Here is a 22071-nt window from a genome sequence, read left to right as displayed (position 1 = left end):
AATTGCTGAGGTGTTATTTGAGTCCCATTCATACAAATTTGGAGACGGACATAATGTGCTGCAATGACCATTTACCCAAAGGCAGAGAATTCTTCTCTATAGGAAGTAATATAGGAAGTGGGTAGTGCACATAAATTCGTAACAGTTTGCATACACAATAAGCTGAGGTATCTAGGCTAACCAACAACAAACGCTAAATGTTCTGGAATGCAGTTCAAGATCTTGAAACTGGAATTCAGAACTTGGATGCTTTCTGAATTTAGAAACAAATACTCAGAACTTTATACTATCATCCCAAAGTTGGCTGTCACTACCCATCTGTTTTTTTTACTTTTATTATTTTTTAATGTCAAACTCGGTGCTGCCAAGCATATTAAACTAAGCATGGATGTTTACCAAGAAGTACTCTCCAGGACACTGCAGTAGAAGGACAAACAATTTCTGTATTCTCAGTGGGTAGAAGATAGGTTGCTGAACAGTCAGCTCAGCCAAATAGTACTCCTGTATGCACTAGCAAGGGCCGTTTTTTGCATTTCAGGAACTGAAGTGAACTAAAACTGTTCTAATTTTCTGCATAGCTCTCCTGAATCTAGTTTCCTAAATTTCCTGTAAGCTACACCTTGGAAACCTAAGACTGTTTTTAGATGTTCTTCAAAATTAATAAGTATTCTGCATGTCTGTCTACCTTCCATGTGCTGGGAAGGAGTCAGAAATGATGCACATCTGGAAACTCTTGCTCTATTGCTTATTTATTTGTTCATTAATTCAATACTAAGCTGGTCAAAAGAAGCATTGCTGAAAAGCAATGTCATGTGGACAAGAAAGTATAATCTGTGCAGTTAGTGCTTTGGATGCTCATTTACACAACTAAATACAGTTTATCTTTTGATTATTACTAATAAAATAATGTGAAAATAAAGAACAAGACAATGAAGAACAAGACAAATAAAGTCAGAGAAACAACTTTGCATACAGCTCTTCCCCCCCTCTCCAAATAGTCAAGTTTAAGAAATTTAAGAGTAAATAAGAGAAACTAGAGCACAAACACATTCAAAGAAAATATTTGTTACCCACAGAAGGCTTTCTGACAATTACACATCAGGAAAAAAATTAAAATAGGAACACAGTAGATACAACAGCAAATTTAAAATAAAGTATGTATAAGAAAATTATGGCACTGGAGCTACTTAGATATGCTGCCATGTTTTGAAAAAATTAGGTTTTTAAGGTGATGTTGATAAGATCAGAGTGAGAATGGATGTGTGACTTCTTTTTTTCTTGCTTGTAACTTGTGATAGTATCAAGCTCATTAGCAGCTACATTTTTGTTTGTTTGTTTTAGATGCATATTAACACTCCAGTAAAACCTTAAATAGCTTCCTGTAAACATGCACTATATTTATAGCAGTGTTTTCGATGAGCCCAAGCCTTCTTTTGAATTGCTTAGCAATTTAAATTTCAGCCTGACTGTGTATATAACTCACACAATGAGATCAACAGCTCTGAAAATAAGTCTTTTCTCAAACCCTGTTGAAAGTGCATGAGAACATCATAAAATACAACTACACACTGTTGATTGTACTCCTGAAAAATTCGCAGCCAGCTGTGATTACATCACTAGTTCTATACAATTAAAAAGTATGACAAGATCACAAGATCTTATGAAACAATACTTTTGCTTTCAGTGCTCGTGAAGAGGCGTAATTTTTCAACAGTGCATCTCTGAATAAGCTAATGGGTTTTCTATCTCCAGACTCTGAGATCTTGATTCCTCATTCCTAAAGTCTCAGAACACCTTGTACTAAATAAAGACAGATCAAAGGTGACTCTGTGTAAAAATAATATAGAAATTCTCTTAAAACAATAATATAGTGATAATTTTTTCTCTTAATGAGCAAATTCAACTGACTTCACCAGAGCATATCAGCCTAACAGAGTAGGAAAACACAGAGCATCATTGTAGCAATACTAAGAGTTTTCAGTCTGTAGACAGAATACAAGAAGAAAATCTGTTACTGAGAGGTACTTTTCCAAGTTTATAGTCACGGCAGTCCATAACTTGATTAAATCCAATGAGCTTGGTCCATTTGGTTTTAGTTATTCTAGTGAAAACTCTAAGTTAAAAGTGTTTACTTAGGTTCTTCCTGAGCATAATTTTTTCCCCTGAAAATACTTCTGTTTCTAAAGAACAGAACATCATTTGTAATAATTAGAAAATGAAAATGTTTCCTACATATGTAGATTCCAGCATAGATCCAAAGAAAACATTAATGTCTTAGGCCTGGAGTCACTTACACTAATAAGGTTCCTCTGTTTAAAGAATAGCACATCAGGGGAGCACAATAGAGCTGTTCAAATGAATTCATTCATTTTGGTATTTTCAAAATGAGTCATTTGACAAATCATGTTTTCTTGTTCTGAGCACATATTCAGCCTATACACTGTTACCCAGGAGCATTGCCTATTGTCTGAAAGTAAAAACAAACATATGTAAGCTATGTTGAAACAATGGACAACATTTAGCATTGGCATAAACATATGCATTGCCCCCTGAAACTGAAAGACTTGTACCTTCCAAAATAAGTTTATTTTTTAAATTTCCTGAGTGCTGCTGCAGGGACAGTTCTACATCTACTGTAGATGCTATCCTCTAACCTTCTTTTTCTGGGAAAAGCAGGAAATCAGTAAGGCTGCCAGAAACCTGCTAGAGGTTCTTGATTCTCTTTTCAGCCTCAGATTCAACATAGCAAGGAAGACAAATCCCGTGCTAATGAAGGACTAACAAACACATAACAATGATATGTCACACTGGTCACATGAGACATACTGGTGTCACACTGGAACAGGTTGACCAAGGATGTTGTGGATGCCCCATCCCTGGAGGCATTCAAGGCCAGGCTGGATGTGGCTCTGGGCAGCCTGGTCTGGTGGCTGGTTACCACTCACACAGCAGGGGAGTTGAAACAAGATGATGCTTTTCAACCCAGGCCATTCTATGATTCTAAGGCATTATTCCCTCTATCACTTCTGACATTTACAAGACCCACCAGAGCAGTAGCAGCTCAGACAGTTCTGCTCCAGTTGCCATCAGTGCAGGAGTACTTCTGAAGTGAGACGAGACTTAGACCTACAATATTTACATTGCCTACAGTAAGTATAACACAAATCATTTTACAGAAAGGAACAATAATACTTCACAGGCTGCTATCATCGATTTTGTATTCTTGTCTGATTCTCCTTCTTGCTCACACATTTTACTCCAAGTTTTCTAGTGACTTTAGCTAAAGGTATTACTTCATTATTCATTTCTTGCTCATAGGTATTAAGGATTACACCAAATAAACAACCTTATTACTCTAACACAATGCGAGTCCTGCTCCTATACTACTTTGCAGTGACCTCTCTTGAGATTCTAATCAAAACAGTCACAAAAATTTAAAAAAATAATAAAAATCAGTTCATTTATTACACTGATTCACTATGAACACTGTAAATAAACAAAAATATGTATTAATGTGAACCTGGGAACCTTTCAACAAGTTGATTTTGAGAAAACATATGCTGTTCATCATCTTATACTACATACCTGGCTACTCCTACAACAAATAGGTTATGGAGACTCTAATCACAGCTCTGAACCTGACTCAAGATGTTAGCAACGAGCTAGCATTCATAGCCATCTGCCAGGCCGATGTGAAATTCATGAATGACACTTCTGCCTGGAAAGCACCTTGAGAAAGATGATTAAATGCATGACACTCCGAGTGATAACAACATTTATATCCTGTGCTCTACAGGTCACCAACTAAACTCAGCCATAGAAATCATGCCTGAAGAGATTTAGATGTCAGTAGAAAAAGAATCTTAGTAGAACTGAGGGGAAAGTGATATTTCATTATAGAAAGAAGGAAACAAATTGAAATGGAAGGAGCTGCAACCAAATGGAAAAATAAGTAGCGTCCTTTAAAGCTAAGTAAATCACATTTCTAACAAAGAACAAACTGCAGATGGTGACAAGGTGGTTAAGAAATAAAATCTGCAGAAACTCAGCTGTCTTTCTGTGTTTTTAATTCCACATTTCCAAAAACCAAAATATAACATTTAAAAAATAGATTCCAAAATGCAGTCATAATGGCAAGATAATCAGATATTTATCCAAAACAAACACACATAGGAAATATGTTTTTTCAGCATTATGTTGCAAAACAATTGGGCCAAGAAATTAAGGAGAAAGAATCTGAAGACTGTGTCAACCATGCCGAATGGCTTCAGCTTTAACAGCTACTGCTATTTTTGGTGGGCACATAAACACGCCTGGTTTATTACAAAACTACTTTGAAACTGACCTGGAGATCAGAAACAAGCTGGGGCTTCTTAGGCACTGGGCCACCTTGAATAACATCCCAGTTGGGAAATTACAGCTGGGGGACTGTTTGTCCCTATGGCTTGTTTTCTTTCTCTCTTTCTTATTTTTTTCTCCAGTCACAGATGGCCACAGATTTTTCTGAGTTAATCTGCTTCCTTGCGTTAGTCAGAACTGACATCCTCCAGCAGTTAACAGCAAAGCTTCACTTGATATTCAGTATGCTAGAAATACTGTTGGTGTTCCTTTTTCTGACACAACAGTTGTGTCCTGAGATCAGGACAGGCAGTGTGGCAGTGGATATTTGCAAGATGCAGACAGCTTCCCATGAGAGATGAAATCTACGGAGACTAATTGTACTGAGGCTGTCTTTTTCCTCATATAACCCAGTGCTGGCAGAGAAGTGGTGAAGCAGCATACAGACTCATTTTTCAGAGAGCTGCCTTCTCCACAGATGCTTATTTCTAAATCTACTAATTCTCATGGTAAACTACTGTCCCAGCTTGTTCTACATAACTAACTTGTCTGTTTGTCCAGAATTTCTAAGGTACTCAGCAGTCCAGCTAGTGCAGCAGCTGCAAGGAAGTCAGAAATCCTGGACCCACCATTCATACAGCATAACACTGAGCTGTTTTTATAGAAGTTCGCCAGGCACATACAACTAGTTTGTACCTACAAGAAGAGTTGGATGGGTTGCATCGCATGTGCTGCACAATTCCCATGTTGCACATGTCCAATATATCCCAAGCTTGTTAGATTCAATGCACTGCTCAGATTTCTCTGGAGAAAAAAAAACAGTCACCCTTAGTTTTAATACCAGCTGCTGACAAGTCTGTTAATGCTTGATCCCCAGGAAGATTCTCTATGGCAGGAATGGACTCTAAGCAAAACACATCCTCATCAGACAAGTTATTCTGCATCGACACAGAGTGCTGCATAATGTTTTATGTTAAGTACACAGTAGTTCTGTAGGGTGAAATACTTGTCCACAAAATAAAACAAAACTTTTAAAAGTTTTACTGTTGGATACCTGTTGGATCATTCCTGAATACCAACTACGTTAATCTGAAGATTTAGGATGTCACAAAATTAGATTTTATTATTTAAACTACTTTGCCATTCTCTACAGTACCTCCTATCATATGTATTTTTACATACTGATTACTGTACCTAATGAGCTACACCTATTATCAAATGGAAATTTACTCCAGCCCACTGAAAATCCTTGTTTGGACACTGCACAAGACAAGTAACTGACATATGTTTGAAATTTGCTAAATAAATCTATGTTTAGGTCACCTACTCTGTAATCTATTTTTTTAGATAGATTATATAATTTTTTTCCAACTTTGTGAAACCATAGATCCACTCAACATCTTCCTCTTTTTTCACTCACAATCAACATTCCTCCTTAGGCACCTGCAAAGAAGCTTAGACTCTTGAGATCAGCTGCTCCTAATTTCTCAAAATCTTCTGCAAATAATTTCAGTTAGAATCATAGTATCCTTAGAGTTGGAAGGGACCTCTGAAGGCCATCTAGTCCAACTCCCCTACAGTAAACAGGGGCATCATAGCTGTATCAGGTTATAGTTATATCTTCATAGTTATATTAGGTTGCCCGGCTCCTGATCCAGCCTCACCTTGAAAGTTTCCAGGGATGGGGCACCAAATACATCACCTGGTAGGGTGTTCCACTGCCTCATCACCCTCACTGTAGAATATTTTTTCCTTATATCTAACCTAAATCCTACCCTCTTTGAGCTTGAAACCATTTCCCCTTGATCTGTCACCACTCTGCTAAAGAGCCTGTCTCCTCCTTTCCTGCAGCTCCCCTTTACATACTGGAAGGCTGCTATCAGGTCACTTTGCAGTTTTCTCTTCTCCAGGCTGAACAGCCCCAGCTCTCTCAGCCTTGTAGGAGAGGCATTCCATGGATCATTTTTGTAGCCCTTCTGTGGATGCACTCCAACAGTTCTGTGTCTCTCCTGTACTGAGGACCCCACATCTGAATGCAATACTCCAGGTGAGGCCTCATCAGCACAGAGTAGAGGGGCAGGATCACCTCCCTCAACCTGCTGGCCATCCTTCTTTTAATGCAGCCAGGTTGGCTTTCTCAAGGCCAGCACAATGCTGAGCAGCCTTAGCAGTGAAATTGTGAGTGAAGTTCAATATATTGCAATATATTTCTTAATATAAAGATGACGTATGTATTACAATTTTATTCTACTTTTTATATTACAACTATATCTAATTCAGATTGTCCTATATCAACTAGAAAACCCCCCAACAAAATAAAACATACCCACAAAGCAAAATACAGACATATTTTCTGAATTGTCTTTTCTACCTTTACTATAGTACAACACAAACAAACCTCAGCTAAAGTTTTTCTTCAGTAAAGAGTTCAAGATTTTAAGCTACACAGACTTCTAAGGTCTCTGCTAAGAATAGCAGTTCATACCAAGCCACCTAAAGAATGAATAGAATGGAATGATACTATTGTGTTATCTGTTCATTCAATCTTCATACTGAATTCATTCACTTATATGCTGTTTGCATCTCATTTGAGCCAGATTTGCTTGTGGAATGTAACCTTTTCATGTTTTCTTAATTTTTTCTTGGAGCTAGTCAGCTCCTTAAGAACCCAACTCTGCTTTTTTTTCATCTGCCATAGTCAATTCCACTGAAATTCACTGTGTATGCACAATCGGTACAAAACTGTGTAAGCACTTGATACTTTCTGGAATTCAGCTAGAATGGTGTATGATGCTAATCGGCAGCTCTGAAATCTCAGTGTTAATTTCCATAAAAAGATAAATATTTCAAAGTGTTACACTGAAGGATGAAATGCATTATTTGACCCTCACTTTGTTCATGGCTGAAACAATGTCTGGTGACTAACTTAGAACATTTATATTAATGTCTGGTGTCCACTTAGAACATTTATATTAATACCAAATTAAAAGATAATACTACTTATGATATGGGGCTTTAAGAAAGTCCGTGTTGATTTTGAAGGAGTTTGTTTTTGTATACCAAATTATCACAGTGTATTGAGTTAACTTCCATGTAAAGAACAGATTTTTTATTCAATAGAAGAATCATACCCTTCCTAAGTACACCTGCTTATTCAGCAGAAGTTAAAAAGAAAAAAAAGATTTTTACTAATGACTTCCCTCAACTCTTTCAACCCATAATATCATGGCCTAAAATATGCACAGTACTCCTAGAATCATCCTTGATACTCTAATTCTCAAGCAATAGATTCTCCTTCCTGAAAGTAAGTAGTTTATGCCTACATGTGAAGGTAAACTTTTGAAGACAGACAAGAATGCTTAGAAGTTTTCAGAGTGAAGTTATTAAACAGAAGTAGCAGCTGTAATCACAGATTACATACCTTTTTCAAATCAAAATCTTGCCATCAGTGGTCTTCTTTTATACCATCATTTTAATTCTCAACTTTTACAACTTGTCTGCTCATTTTAAATTAAAATAAAGACAAATTTTAAATAAATTTTAAATGAAATTAAAATAAAATCAACGTAGAATACACTAAACCATTCCTATTGTTACAAGGAAGCATTTTTTCTCTCTTCCAAGTTGCCCCATTCCCTGTTTCTTATTGATACTTTCCATGCATAAATGGATAGTCTTGTACATAGAGAAAAGGTGATCACAAATACAAGATCTACATTATTTAGGTTCTGAATAGATTTTATATTTACTTCGCATTCACAGGAAGAACAGTGCAACGTATAAGACAGTGAATCAGAATCAGTTAAGCACTGTCTTAACTGATTCTTGTCCTAACACTCTCCCATAATCCTCATCATTTCAGCATAGCACTTCATGAACTGTGATATATAAGGACTTTCTTTTTTTTTTTTTTTTTTCTTAGCAAGCAAATTGGATAAAGACCCTTCAATAATCTTGCTTTGTAATACAAGAACGTTACTTCATTGTGCACTGTCATTGATTTTGGTATCCTGTGGTCCTGTGCACTAAATTCAAAGCTTAAAATGAGGCAGAGCAGTGCAACATCACAGCATTCCTGTGGGTATAGCTGCATCGTCAACATCATGTGCGCATAATCCACCCACCTACCCTTTCTAATTCCAAGAGTGCCTGTTTCCTCACACTGTTATTACTCCCACATGAGTTTGCTCTTTCTCTCTCAGCTTCAATAACAACATTAGATGATTTCTGGACAGACAAAAAACAACAGCTGCTTTCCTTTGGGTATTAAATACTACTTAGTACAATTTTTTTTCCTTCAGGGAAAAACTAACCCTAATAGTGGTATAAATATTCCAAAATAGACATTTACAGAGACGAAGTGGAACTGTTTACTAATCCTAATCACAACTAATATGTAGCACATTCCTGTGTATGAGCAATATTTTTAGTCACTAGATTCTGAATGAATGTATCATTTTAACCTACATTGAAAACAGTATGTTTGATGCCCCCCAACTCTTCTTTGTTGTATAATCCATATAGTAGCATTTGGGGCTTTTTGTTGGTATTTAATACTTAGCAGTTTGTTCAGATGTTGACTTTTTCTCTTTAGTAACAACAGTGTTCTTGGTAATGATGTAAAAAGCTCTTGTTGATAACTGTGTCCTAAAAATAAAATTCCTGCTAGCCATGACAAGGTGATGCTGTATCTCCACATCACTTTCTTCTCAAGTACTTTCCTATGTATTCCATGATGTTATTAATGAACAACAAGGACCTGCATAAACTGAAATGCATATATGCATTATTTTGTCCATTACATTCTGTTTATCAACATCTTCAGCAGTCTACAGTACCTCTCCTGTAGAGTGATGAATCAGCTGAATGAGAGCTTTGCAGTGACTACACAGAGACAGCATTTCCAAAGTTACTTAGCACTTATTAATTAGCATAAACTAATTTACACGAGTTAGGTATGTTGAATTTCATCTGAAAGATTATTAGGTTTTGTGGAAAGAACGGCAAATTTAAACACAAACAAATTCTCTTATCTCAGAGAGTTTCTGACTTTCTGACATTTTGCTTTCTATTACAAACTGAACTGTTAGCTTTATTCATAATGAGTAATATTATTGAATGAAGAAGACTAAGCTTATAAAACTGCCCTTGCCACTGATACATAGTGACATATTGAAAAATAAGTGCTCCTCTGTCCTGGCACCAAAACTCTCTGCTCCCTTACTTGTGTCTAAAATCTTTTGTCTGACAGTGTGGGACTAAATGAATCACTAAAATTACCTGGGCTAGAAAAGCTTGTCCCTTATTCTTCCCATCTATCTATCTTTCTATCTAGATACTTATCTATTTGTTTGACTAATAGATGAATAAAACTTTCATCCTAAAAGAAAATTCTCCTTCTTATTTCTAAGTCATGATGAAAAGTAATCATGATGAAAAATCTGAGAGACACATATTGTTCTTCATAAAAATAATTCTAAAATATCCACATCCACCGCAATGCTCTTAAGCATAAAAGGAAGCAGAATCCAGGAACATGTGGTATAGTAGCAAAGGGGCATGCTAGCCACAATGTCTCATTTCTTATGTTACAGTCACTCTACACTTAACATCCAACTTGCATCTAGACTATGTTTTCCTTAATCTTTTTATGCAAGCAATAACATCAGCAAAAGCCTACCACGAAAATCTCATTCCAGATTCCTTTTTCCAGCTTTAACTTCCTGAAGTGTTTTTGAAATGCTAATGCAATTGAGAAGTGGATAGATTATTCTGTGTGCTGAAAAACACATTTCCAGTCAGAATGAAAGGATATTTATGACACACAAGTTACAGCCAACTGCTTTCACTATCTCAGAATGTAATCAGACTGCATGAAATGTGCTTTATGACCTCTGTGGTGCATAGTTTTATACTATTAAATATAGCTTAGAAATAGAAGAAACTGATATTGATGGGATCTGTTCTTGATTGTGCACAAGGCAGACAGGAATTCTTAAGGAAACCAAAATAACAATACAAGTAAATGAAAGATCTAGTTGCAGGATGCAGAGGACTCTTATTTTTCCTGACATATTTTCAGTAAAAATGTGGCAGATTAATAGCCTTACTTAGTATCTTTAATGTTATGCATACTATGAACATGACAAATGAATGTTTTTTGAGGCTACTAAACTATGCTAACCAGAGCAATTGCATTTGGTAAGCTGAATAAGCCAGAAAGTGTTCTTGATGCAAGGGTTTAATAACTTTTAGATTGGTGCTAATAGGCAGATTTATTTACAATTGTGATTAAAATCAGGCTGGACAGGAGAAGAGAAAGTCTGAATAAAATACACTATGTATATTAATCAGAGTGCTAATTTGCCATGCGGCATAACCTTGCATAGAAAGGATTCAAGGAAAGATTATATGATACGATCACTCTCAAACCTCAGTCACTGGTGCTTTACAACAATCCACAATGCACTACATAATCTGCAGAGATCAGCATATCCATATGGAATCTGCATAGAGTGGATGGAATCTGTTGCTTATACAGAAAGATTACAGTATAAATTAAACAAAAGGGCTTTTTCCATTTTACAAGTGAAATTAAAAGAAAAAAAAAAAAAAGAAACCACTTATAAATTCAAGGTGCAAGTAAGGTGGCTGCTAGGCTCCTGTCCTCAAGCATCACCATCACAGCCTCTGGCACTAAGAATTCTGTGCTATAGCATGACTGCTCATTGCTGGTGTTCTCTATGCTTGCTCTAAAATGGGTTTCATCTTCAGCAAGAGAAAGAATTTTGACACCCAGTGCTGACTTTGTCTCTATCTCAATCTCTGCCAGGAGTTCATCTGGGCTTCCTATCACATATGAATAAACCCAGGAGAAAGAATTAAATCAGGACAATATGGCTTTGGGACAGAAGGAGAGGAAAAGAAGAGGTTGATCTGATGGTTCATCAGATGTGCCTTGTCTTGTAGAAACAACCCTGTGTTCAGAACAGTGGCTGAATAGATGTCTCTGGTTCTGCATCCCTTCAAAACATCCTTGTGCAGTGCCATCATGGCTGAAAATTTCCACATATCTCACATAATTTTAAATACTGCATAGCATTTCCAAGAAGGCGTAATGTACCAAAGAATAACTTCGACCAGAATCTAGACGTGACAGTTCATTGCCGTGCAGAATAAAATCATGGGTACGGTGAAAGTATAGAGCAGTCATCAAGAAGGCTTTGAGATTTTTGTCCTTTTCCAGCAATCAACTGCTACTATGAGACAAGAAGTGATGATGATGACTTATTGCCCATGTCTGCTGATACCACCTGCAGAGGAAGGAGGTAGAAACTGGGAGCCACATCACAATGCCTAGTTACCTGTAAAATTAATTCCTCACAGTGTGTATTTGAATCTGGAAGAGACTTGGTACACCTGAATGTCTATGTACAAAATGACATAAACCTGATCTCCACAGATAAAAAGTATGTTTCACAATGATATAGAGCCTGTATAGCCAGTTGTTAGGAAGGAGGTCACAGAACTCAACAGAACGCAGAAATTACCTAGGAAGATGTCAAGGGCTAGAAGGAGGACTGGATAAGACATAGCTTACATTCCATATATCTCTAGGTGATTTTTGGCTTCGAATAATTTGAATTTGGAAGACAAATACATATTGCTGGCACCATACAATGAAAAATGAAGAATTCCCCCACTAAGCTGCAGGACTCCTCTTAATCATTCCAATTAATGTGTATGAAGGAAGTGCAGAGGAGTAATTAAACAACGAAAGCTTCTTCTAACAAAAGCCATATGAAATTACATATAAAATACAGTCCTTCATCCATAGATATTAAAATTTGGAACAATGTTTTTTTTTTTTTTGACCCTTTAATCCTACAAGGAATTTCAGGAAATACAGTAGTAATATCTTAACTTCTCCCTTTGCTATATTTATGACTTCCTATCAAATAAATAACAGATCTATTTTTTCACATTATTTACAATAATGCTATTTGCAATAATCACATTTTCACATCACTCACATTAAAACTGGTATATAAAATTATTACTGATAACATAAATTAACAATTTATCTCTTTGGAAATCTTAGTAATACATTGATTTACCTATTTTAGAAATTAAATTTTCTCAATGCTGTGATTTCATCAGCTAGAGATGCAAAATGAAACTGAAATGTACTCACTTATTTTATTCCTCACTTCATTTATTTTCTCTCCAAGACATTTAGCTTCTGCATACCTGTTAACACAATGATACAGGAAGCACAAATAGTCAAAAACTTTGTTTATCACAGAATACTGAGTTCTTCAGGACTATTTTTTGTTTTTTAAAAAGAACAGGCTGGAAAATATTTTCCATCCAAAAAGTGTTTGGTCTAATAGTAACCATTTCAAATACAACCAATATGTATGCTAGAAAGAAAAGTAAATTTATATGACTAAAAATGTTATTTCAATCTGAAGACTGTCTTTCTATATATAAATATTAATTTATTACAATAAATTATGCTAGAAATACTAAAATATTAATTTTAATATGATAAGTTAACTGCAATTTTTTATAACATACAGCTATATAGAAGGAGAACACAAAGAAAAAAAAGTACAAAGGGAAAACAGCATATTTAAACTTCTTCTCATTGGGAAAACAAACATTTAAAACTATAATATGCATATAGTTGAGAGTCGCTATCTGTGCTGTGTGAACATGCACATTCCCATCATTAAGAAACCTCTCAAACAGAAAAATAAGGTNAAAACTATAATATGCATATAGTTGAGAGTCGCTATCTGTGCTGTGTGAACATGCACATTCCCATCATTAAGAAACCTCTCAAACAGAAAAATAAGCTACAGTAGTCTGTTCTACAGCTAGTCTTCCCGTGAATGCAAATATTTAAACTATCAGGACCAATATTGATACAAGCTAAATCATGCCAAACTAAGATATACTAATAACAAGCAAACAAAAGCCCAAGTAAGAAGAATGGAAACAAATCAATAAATCTGGATTTGGAAAATATGTTCTTATAATATTCAGATAACTGGACCTCAAATTAAAGCTGGAAGTGAGCTTGCTTTTTTATTATTATTAATTTTTGTTTTTATTTATTTATTTATTTATTTATTTTTGATGTGAGATTTCCTTTGGTATATTTCATCATAGAGGAATGTAATTTTTGCAAATAAAGGATAGGAACAGACTAAATGTTGTGTTTTCTTTCCAGAAATTTTCTAATTGCCTTTTGTAATATACGATATTTGTTTTACTTAATATATCACATTTCTATCATCCCAGCATAAAATGAGGCCTTTCCATCTTGGCGTGGTGTTTTGACAGGAAAAACGAACTTAGTCATTTCTTGGAGGAGAGACCAAAGGAAGCACAGCATGCAGCAGAACATGCTGCTGGTGATTCAGTTGCTGGTTCTTCTCTCAGTGTCTACTGAACTAAGCTACTCACAAATTCCTTTAGTGTGTGCTTGTAAAAGAAAACCACTTGTGTCAAATAAACATCACTTGATCCTTTCTACAAAGGTAGTGATGTTAAATCTGGCAGTCTGGACAAGTCTACTACTGGTAACTACAATTCTCCTGAAAACATCCATTTTCATTCTTCAGTTCCCTTCTTTTGATACTGCGAAGAATTTTCACATGCCTTTTATTGTAATTTTTTTTTTCATCCATAACTGATTGAGTTTAAGTAGAAAATTATTCATAGAGAGAAAAATGTTCATCTGAAATCATCCTTGATAAGAGGTAATATGATGATCACTTTTTACAGACTCACATTTCCAAAGCACTGAATAATGTCAGCGAAACAGTCCTCAAAATATCCATGGGTATTGTTATAAGAATCTTTAAAAAGGACAAGCTGAGATGCTGAGAGATTAAGTGACCTAATGAATGTAAAAAATTGCATTTCCATGCAAAATATTATGAATAACAGCACAGACATACACCCCAAATTGTTAAGAGTGAAGTAATTTAAACTGTATATGTAGGTCTCTCTGAAATTAGTATCTCCTATTTATTTCCATGGAAACAAGAGTTAGAAAGAGCACAACACTATTTGACAGAGCAAATTCTCAGCTAAAAAACACTATTATTTAACATAGTCACCATTAGCTATGTGTTTTTGCCAAACAAGAGCCTGCATGCTGTGCTCATAAATATCTACACAAGTGAAGACCCACTGTCACTGTCTTCACTTTTGAAAAGCAACACACACCACGCTCATATCCACTGCTGGGTCTCCATAAAAGTTCACAAAGCATTTCTTCCAGAGCAGCCCTCATACATATCGAGAAAGTGTCTTGCCCACCTGCAAATTTGGTGATACTGCAAGTTCTTAGGGAGCCAAGACTGTGTTTATGTCTTGTAATTGAACAGTATTGTGTAAAATTTCCAGCAGTTATATGTGTAAAATAATTCAGTGACAGCATCCAGATTATATTAAGAGCATCACATGGCACATTAATTATTCTAATGATCAGGATTTTCTTTTTAGCTTCTATATTTTTCTATTTTTCTTTATTTTTTAAATCTATATTTTTGGCATTTATTTCAGGCATTCATATGCTAAATGTATTCTGCTATGAGGATTATAATTTTTAATTCATTGTAACAGTAGAAATACTAATAGTTTAAAAATGTAGAAGGACAATTTGCTAGGTTGTGACCTTTGTTATGTGATGTTAGGCTTGATGAGAAAGTCTGAACTGTTATTTTCATCTCTGCAAGTCAAACGTGGAAACAGAACTGAAATATGCAATTTTTTAGTAATCCTGTGACTGACCTGGATGGGTCTTGGTCTAACAAAATAACTAAGGAGATCCACAAGTTGTATTTCTGTCTAACTCAAACAATGGCAAAACATAGTCAATAGATATTAATATCCCACTGGGAATTTGGTCTTGGAAAACTGCCTTCACTCAATTAGCTCATCTCCCAAGTGAAACTGGAAGGAGCTGGAATTTCAGGCAATCACGTTCATATCTGAACACTTATTTTCAAGGCTGAATTTAACACAGCTAAATAGCTCCAGCTGGGGTACTCCTCAGCACTTACTATATCTTGCATAAGGAAAGCAGAAGCCTTTGAAGTATCTGTGAGATGCTTATATAATCATTAGAACTAGTTCAGACTTAAAATACCCAAGCAAGTACAGATCTAAAGGGAACAAACAAAAGCACCTCCTTCTTTCTTCCCTTCAGCTTCCATAGGCCTCATTAATTAACTATTGAGTCAGAAGTCCTTTAGACACTGATTCATGTTCACAGAATATGATTCAGTTGAACAAGTTGAAGACAGCTGTCTGTCCAGCCTGTATCTGTAGCTAGTTGCTTTGAAAACAGGAATAGCTGAATGGGCTATGCATCTGTTTCTCAAACACCACAGTTTATAAACTGTCACTATTACTTAAACTAAAACTTGGCATTAGTCTATAAAAGACCAAGAAATTCCATCAGAGGCTATGAATCACAGTCAAACTAAATAAGCAAGACAAAGACATAAAAATTGATTCTATTATTGAAAGAAAAGGATTACTTTTGATACACCTCTGAGAAAAAAGATGTCCCATAAAGTTCATATTGGTATGAATAAAAATAAGTAAACAGTTACACTGTTAGTTTAAAGAGTCTGTGAGTATCCTGCACGAGTAGAGAATTGTAATGAAGCAAGAATTTTGGAAAGCTTTAACTCTTCAAACAAAGGTCAGTAATTAAAAATTTAATATTTTGAAAGACAAATCTCTAGCTTACAACGTAGAACAAGACAAATTCAAATAAGACGGCAGATATTTAGTGAAACATACAAACATTCATTCATTTCTAATAAGAAACTGAGTGACTTAAGTGAAACTCATCCTTTCCATGAAACTCATGCATAGCTACCAAGCTACTGAAAAAACAAGTTAGCTGCTAAGCAGCTGAGACACAAAAAGCAAGGAAAGAGGAAAGTGGAAAAAAAATTAATCGAGAACATCAAAGTGGAAACTAGATTTACATTACATCTGGGAGTTTAGTACAATTTTACTACTGGAAATACTGACTAGAATGGAATTTAAAAGGCTTTGTGCAGTATACAATATTGCACTGGAGTGGCTTAGCTAGGAAGATTTCTAGCTTTGTTGCACAAGAAATTGAGACATTTTCTTCTCCTTAGAGAAGCAACACTTAACATGACTACTGAGTAACAGGACATTATTAAGTCTTCTGAAGGTCAGGTGTAGGATGTTCAAATTTATGCAGTCCCATTTTGTCTGGGCATAAGCATAGATATTTAAGGAACACTGCAGTGGTTACACAAGAGTAAAATAGAAAGAGTTGTTTCCTATTTACTACAAACTAAGCTATGGATCACTTTTTCTGTTTTAGAAGGCCACTTTTCAAGGCCACAGTAAATATATGTCAATAATTTCACAGCCTGACAAACAGTTGTGACTTTTGCTGTCAAACTTAGAACTATGCTCATGGACAAATCACAATTCAATTAATACAAGAACAGTATAACAGCCAGAGAAATTCTACCCAAAATACCCAGAGGAAAAATAAGTACTGGCTAAAAATAAGTACTTTCTGAACCAAATTCTGTTCTTGGTATGACAAAAGTGGTTATGTAACCATAAACAAAAATATTAACATGAGAAATCTCTATGTAAAGGGAAGTTACGGTAACCTTTAAACATCTGGTATCCACACACGTCTTCCGGTGCAATTTGAACACTGGCTGGATAATCCAGTTTTTGTGCAACTGGTGGTTTAGAGGCTGTGTTCCAAATTACAGACTGGACTTTATATAAATCCATTTTAATGAACTCAGAATACTTAGAGCTACAAATATCTCACTAAAATCTACTGCAAATGACATGGGAGAATTTGTTTCTTGTTTTTAAGTAACATTAGCACCAATTTCATCAATCAGTTGCTGCAAATTAGAGAGGGGCTACCAAAGGCATGAGTCTGAAGTTCTTCATCTTTTAGGGAAAGAAATTCTGGAGTCGAAGTCTGTGGATTCTACACATCCCTATTACATGTTCTGAAACCAAAAGTATACACTGATTTACTTCAATAGTAATAACTGTCAGAAAAAATGTGGTAGAATTCTGGCTAACTAGAAGAAATTCAGGACATGGTTCAGAGCTGCTACACACCTATGATTATGCAATAACCATTAAGTGTTTCCTTAATAGACAGCAATAAGAGAAATTGCAGCGTAAGATACATACGGCATCATCTATTAATCAAAGACATTACTAAATACCCAGTTTACACACATAACATTTTATGTGCATCTAATACTTTGTCAATTATGCACCTGTGGCTGAAAGCGATAGACCTGGATAGAAAATTAACCAGCTCACAAAAATGGTAATTTGCAGTTTACTCATGATCTTGCTAAGATGGGGAGGAGATTATTTATTGCCTGAGTTTTGAGGAAATAAATGAATATTTGATTCAATGACCCTTAAAACAATGTCTTTTATACCTGTTAAGTCAGAAAATTGTAGGAAAAAAAAAGAGAAAAAAAACAAGAAAAAACATAAAAGAAATTAGGTAAAGCCTAATCAGATTACAAGGGCACACTGAGTGATCTGCTTTTGCCTAAGCTACAAATGTCATATTTCTCTTAAAGAACATGAAGGATTAATGCTTGCAAAACTGACAGTGAAACAGTACTTTTATACAGACAACAAGTCTTGGTGTTTGATGTTTTGAGATATGTAAAATCTGCTACATGAAAATTCATGTTAATATTTCATCATTCTCACCATCTTCACCAGAAGATTTTGAAATGCTTTTCTATTGTTAACAACAAATGTGGAAGGATAAAGTATTATTTCTATTTTAGAGTGCAAAACTGGAGAACCTAAAATCACTTGGCAAACAAGTTAGGAGCAACAGACCAAAGCATCTGTTAAACATCTCCTGCTTTACTGTCCAATTCAGTGCTGAAGCCAGTAAAGCATTTTTGACAATGGAAATTACAGTAATCAATTTAGTCACATGAATCTAGCTTCCTCTAAATAATTCATGATCATGAATGCCATTTACCACATTGCTCCAACAGGGCTACAAAGATAAGATGAATAAAAACAGAGGACAGACACACTGAGATCACTAATGCCATTTTTGTATTCTCTTCAGACTTTCATTCTGTCATTACTTGCTAACCTCCAAGAAAGAAATCTCCCTCTAAGAAAAGGCTAAGTTTCTGCACCAAATTCTCAGTAGAAGCATAGGACACCCAATCTAAAATTATGCATTCCTATCCGGGCTCATAATGAACTCTCAGGTGCCTCTCTCCAGCTGTACCTTACTGGAATACTCACCTCTGTTTTAGAAGGTGTTCATTGTCCTTAATGGTTATACTATCAGCATGGTCCTGCTTGAAAACTTCAAAAGCCTCCTGACATCCAAGTGACATCTTTCCTTCTGTCTCAAAAAAAAAAAAAAAAAACAAAAAAAAACAGGAACTGCTTCAGAGTGAATAAGAGGCAGACATTTCACATTTCTTTAATCCCATTTTTGACAAATCAGTTGAGGCATCTCAAAGAAGCTGGCAGACTATGCTCTGTTGCCCACCAAAAGGAAAGGATTTTTCACAAAAGTACTGACAAGTTTTTATCTGGAAAGTTAATTAGGTTTCACTTTAGGGGAACAAAATTTGAAAGCTTGTGTTGAGTAAGTTCTATACCACGTTGACTTTGTATAAAATATTTTCAGTAGTCTGGGAAGAGAAAAACTGGGGACTCTTAATTACATGTTTTATATGTTCCTCAGTGAAAGTTACCCCCTTTTGGTGAATCAGATGTAGTACCCACAAAAACAGCTGATTTCTGCCACTAAGACTTTCAATAAGGGATTTATTTCCTTCTGGCACCAGAAAGTCAAGCCATATTTGGCCTTCAAATCTTTTTCCAGAATCCTATAGGAAAGCATTCTGATCTGTATTATTTACCAGTTCTCATTGCTGAATGATCTGTAAATCTGAATAAGTAGTTAAGGACACTATTGAAAAATAAATTAAAAAAAAAAAAAAAGCAAACAAACAAACAAACCTGCGTTCCTGCTTCAGAGCTACCATAGAATGTTTCAGATTAGAAGGAACCGGTAAGATCATCTAGTTCCATGCCCCTTGCTGCAGGCAGGGACACCTCCCTCTAAACCAGGTAGCTTTCCTAAAAGCCTCCTTCAGGTACTAGAAGGATACTATGAGGTCTCCTCAGATCCTTCTGTTCTCCAGGCTTAAGAGCACCAGCTCTCAGCCTGTTCTCATAGTGGAGCTTCTCCAGCCCTCTTCGTGGCTTTCCTTAGGACCTGCTCTAACAACTCCATGTCCTTCTGTGCTGGGGGTTCCAAAACTGAATGCAGTTACATGAGGTTTCACAAAAGCAGAACAGAGGGACAGAATCACTTCCCTTGACCTGCCAGTCACACTTTGCTTGATGCAACCTCAGATACAGTTGACCTGGCTGCAAACACACACTGATGGCTCATATTGAATCTTTCATCAACCAACATTCCCAAATCCTCCTCCTCAGGGCTGCTGTCCCCCTAGATAGCATCCCTTCCCTCTGTCAAAGGAGAAATCAAATCTGTTGTGCACAGGAGTGCTGAAGTTTTTTGGGAGTTTTGCTGTGCAAGAATTTTCTATTTTTCACAATGAACCACCACTACCAAAAACCTACAAAGCTTGCAAACTATTTTCCTGCCTACATATTTTGCAGTTTCGGTGCAGGTGAAGATGATGCATATTAACAAAGCATATCTAAAAGTTATGCTATGTGATTCTGGAATGCTACACCTTGTTGGGGTCCTAATCAGTCACGAAAAAACTGCATTTTGAAGTCATTTGGGACTACGTTTTGCTGCGCCTCTTGAGATGCTTATCATTTCAGGATTTCTTCTCCAGACTACAGTGAGATTTTTGTGGTATAAGACATTGCTTACACTGAAGGCTGGTAACACAAGCTAGCATTCAGGGTTCGATAATTAGTAAAAGTTTAAAAACTATTCAAAGTATAGTATAAAAACTTCCACTCTGTTTCAGTTGAAATAATCGGCACATCTGTTACTAATCTAAAAATTTTGAGTTGAAAATAGAACCACCAGGAATGTTTGAATGGCAAAGCATGTAGAAATGCTCCACCCTTTCTGAAGAAGAAAATCAAAGAAAGATACATTACACTTTTGCCACTGTGTGATCCAAAAGAGCAAAAGGGTTTAGGAAAATATAATTTTTTTCCTGCAGTGATGACCTGAGAATATAATGTTCATGTTTCATGCCTGTATTGAAGAAAAGAGTCAGCTTTGCAAGCAGAATTTTATAGTACATTCATCCCAACACTGACACTAATTTTAATATGCAACCTGAACTGACCCTCTGAAATTGCTTTTTCCCCTCCCCTCTCCCCTCCCCCCCCCCAGGAAAAAAATTGCATTAAGTGCATAAAGCCTTAATGAAGTTCACATCTGAGCTTAAATTAAACAGTGAATCACACTTTCTCATATGTAATACACATTGTGAAGCATTTACCCATTTTAACAGTGCTTTAACTTTGAATAAGCAGCAGAACTAGGTTTGGAAGACAAAAACTGATATAATGCTTACTGCTTCTTCCAGACAGAAGTCTGTTAACCAAAATTAATGGTAATTTCATAGTAGTTTTCTACCATTATATTAAGAGGCAGAAGAATTGTACAGCTCAACAAAACATATAAGAATAGACCTTTAGAACTCTTGGGAAGGGGAAATATTTTGGTTTATAAAGTCCACTTTAAAAAAAATACAGAAGTATACAGAATAGTAAAAAAAATCACATTTGGAAAACAGTATCCTAGCAGCTTGAAAGAAGCACTAAGGTTGTATCTCAATCTTACAGCATGAGCATAAAACAGATAAAGAACACATATTGCAGTCTGTAGGTAATATGATGGAGAAAGATAGAAATATAATAAGGGATTTAAGCAATGTTAATATCAGAAAAACATTGCAAGAAACACTGTAAGCTTGATGGAGTGGAGAAACGTTCAGTAATGAAGATTCTGTATGCTTTGTGAATATTTAGTTATGACATCTACACTTCCTTAAATGTCTCAATTTTATTAAATAGTCTTTCGCTAGCTGCAAACTGATACATATTTATCACATTACATACAACAAATTTAAGAGTAAAAGAATCGAGAGAACAGTGATGAAAGCACATTGTTGGCAAGGTTCTCTAAAAGTTCAGCTAAAACACTTAGTCCTGTAGAAAACTATTTTCTTGTATAAGCCAAACAAATTCTATACTGTGGCACATTATTACAAAGTAAATGTTTCAAGATTCTTATTTAAGGAATAATCTTCACATACTATGGGCAAGAGCAGTAAAATATCGTCAAGTCATTACAATGCAAATTGGAATAATCATTATCAGAATAATTTGGACAGTTAGAAAAATGCTGCCATTTTCTTGCAAAAACATTTGTGAAATCCCAGTTGACAGTGTTGTGTTTAAAAAGTGATAACTTTTGTACTATTTATTTCTAATTTATAACTTTACTCCTAGGTTCACTGCAAATTTAGAGTTCAAATTTGGGGAAAAGTCATGTTTGATCCACGTTCTGGATTTGAATGTTTAGAAATGTTCTCATTGAAAAGAATTTCAATCTGTACTTCTACCCAGTGCACTGCACCGACCTGCATATGAAACAAAAAGTTTCAGTGCAAGAGA

General features: G+C 35.6%; 1 protein-coding gene across 4 annotated transcripts in view; it reads right to left on the bottom strand.

The window, feature by feature from the left end:
* The window catches only part of KIF6 (kinesin family member 6), a 121951-nt gene that overhangs the window by 30391 nt on the left and 69489 nt on the right, over positions 1-22071 (bottom strand). For 3 of the 4 annotated variants that reach the window (XR_004306483.1, XM_032443233.1, XM_032443231.1), the window contains 2 exons: positions 18685-18787; positions 12533-12588 (listed from right to left, as the gene is read on the bottom strand). The exons of the other annotated variant lie outside the window; for it this stretch is intronic. Coding sequence is in view for 2 of the 3 variants with exons in the window: in XM_032443233.1 (XP_032299124.1) it covers positions 12533-12588; positions 18685-18787 (159 nt within the window). In the remaining variant the exon portion in view is untranslated. The remainder of the gene's footprint in view (positions 1-12532; positions 12589-18684; positions 18788-22071) is intronic. 4 annotated transcript variants of the gene reach the window in all.

Source organism: Coturnix japonica, chromosome 3 (genome assembly GCF_001577835.2).
Source record: "Coturnix japonica isolate 7356 chromosome 3, Coturnix japonica 2.1, whole genome shotgun sequence".
Lineage (NCBI taxonomy): Eukaryota > Metazoa > Chordata > Aves > Galliformes > Phasianidae > Coturnix > Coturnix japonica.
The sequence above is the reverse complement of the archived record's forward strand: the minus strand, read 5'-3'. Positions and strand labels throughout refer to the sequence as shown.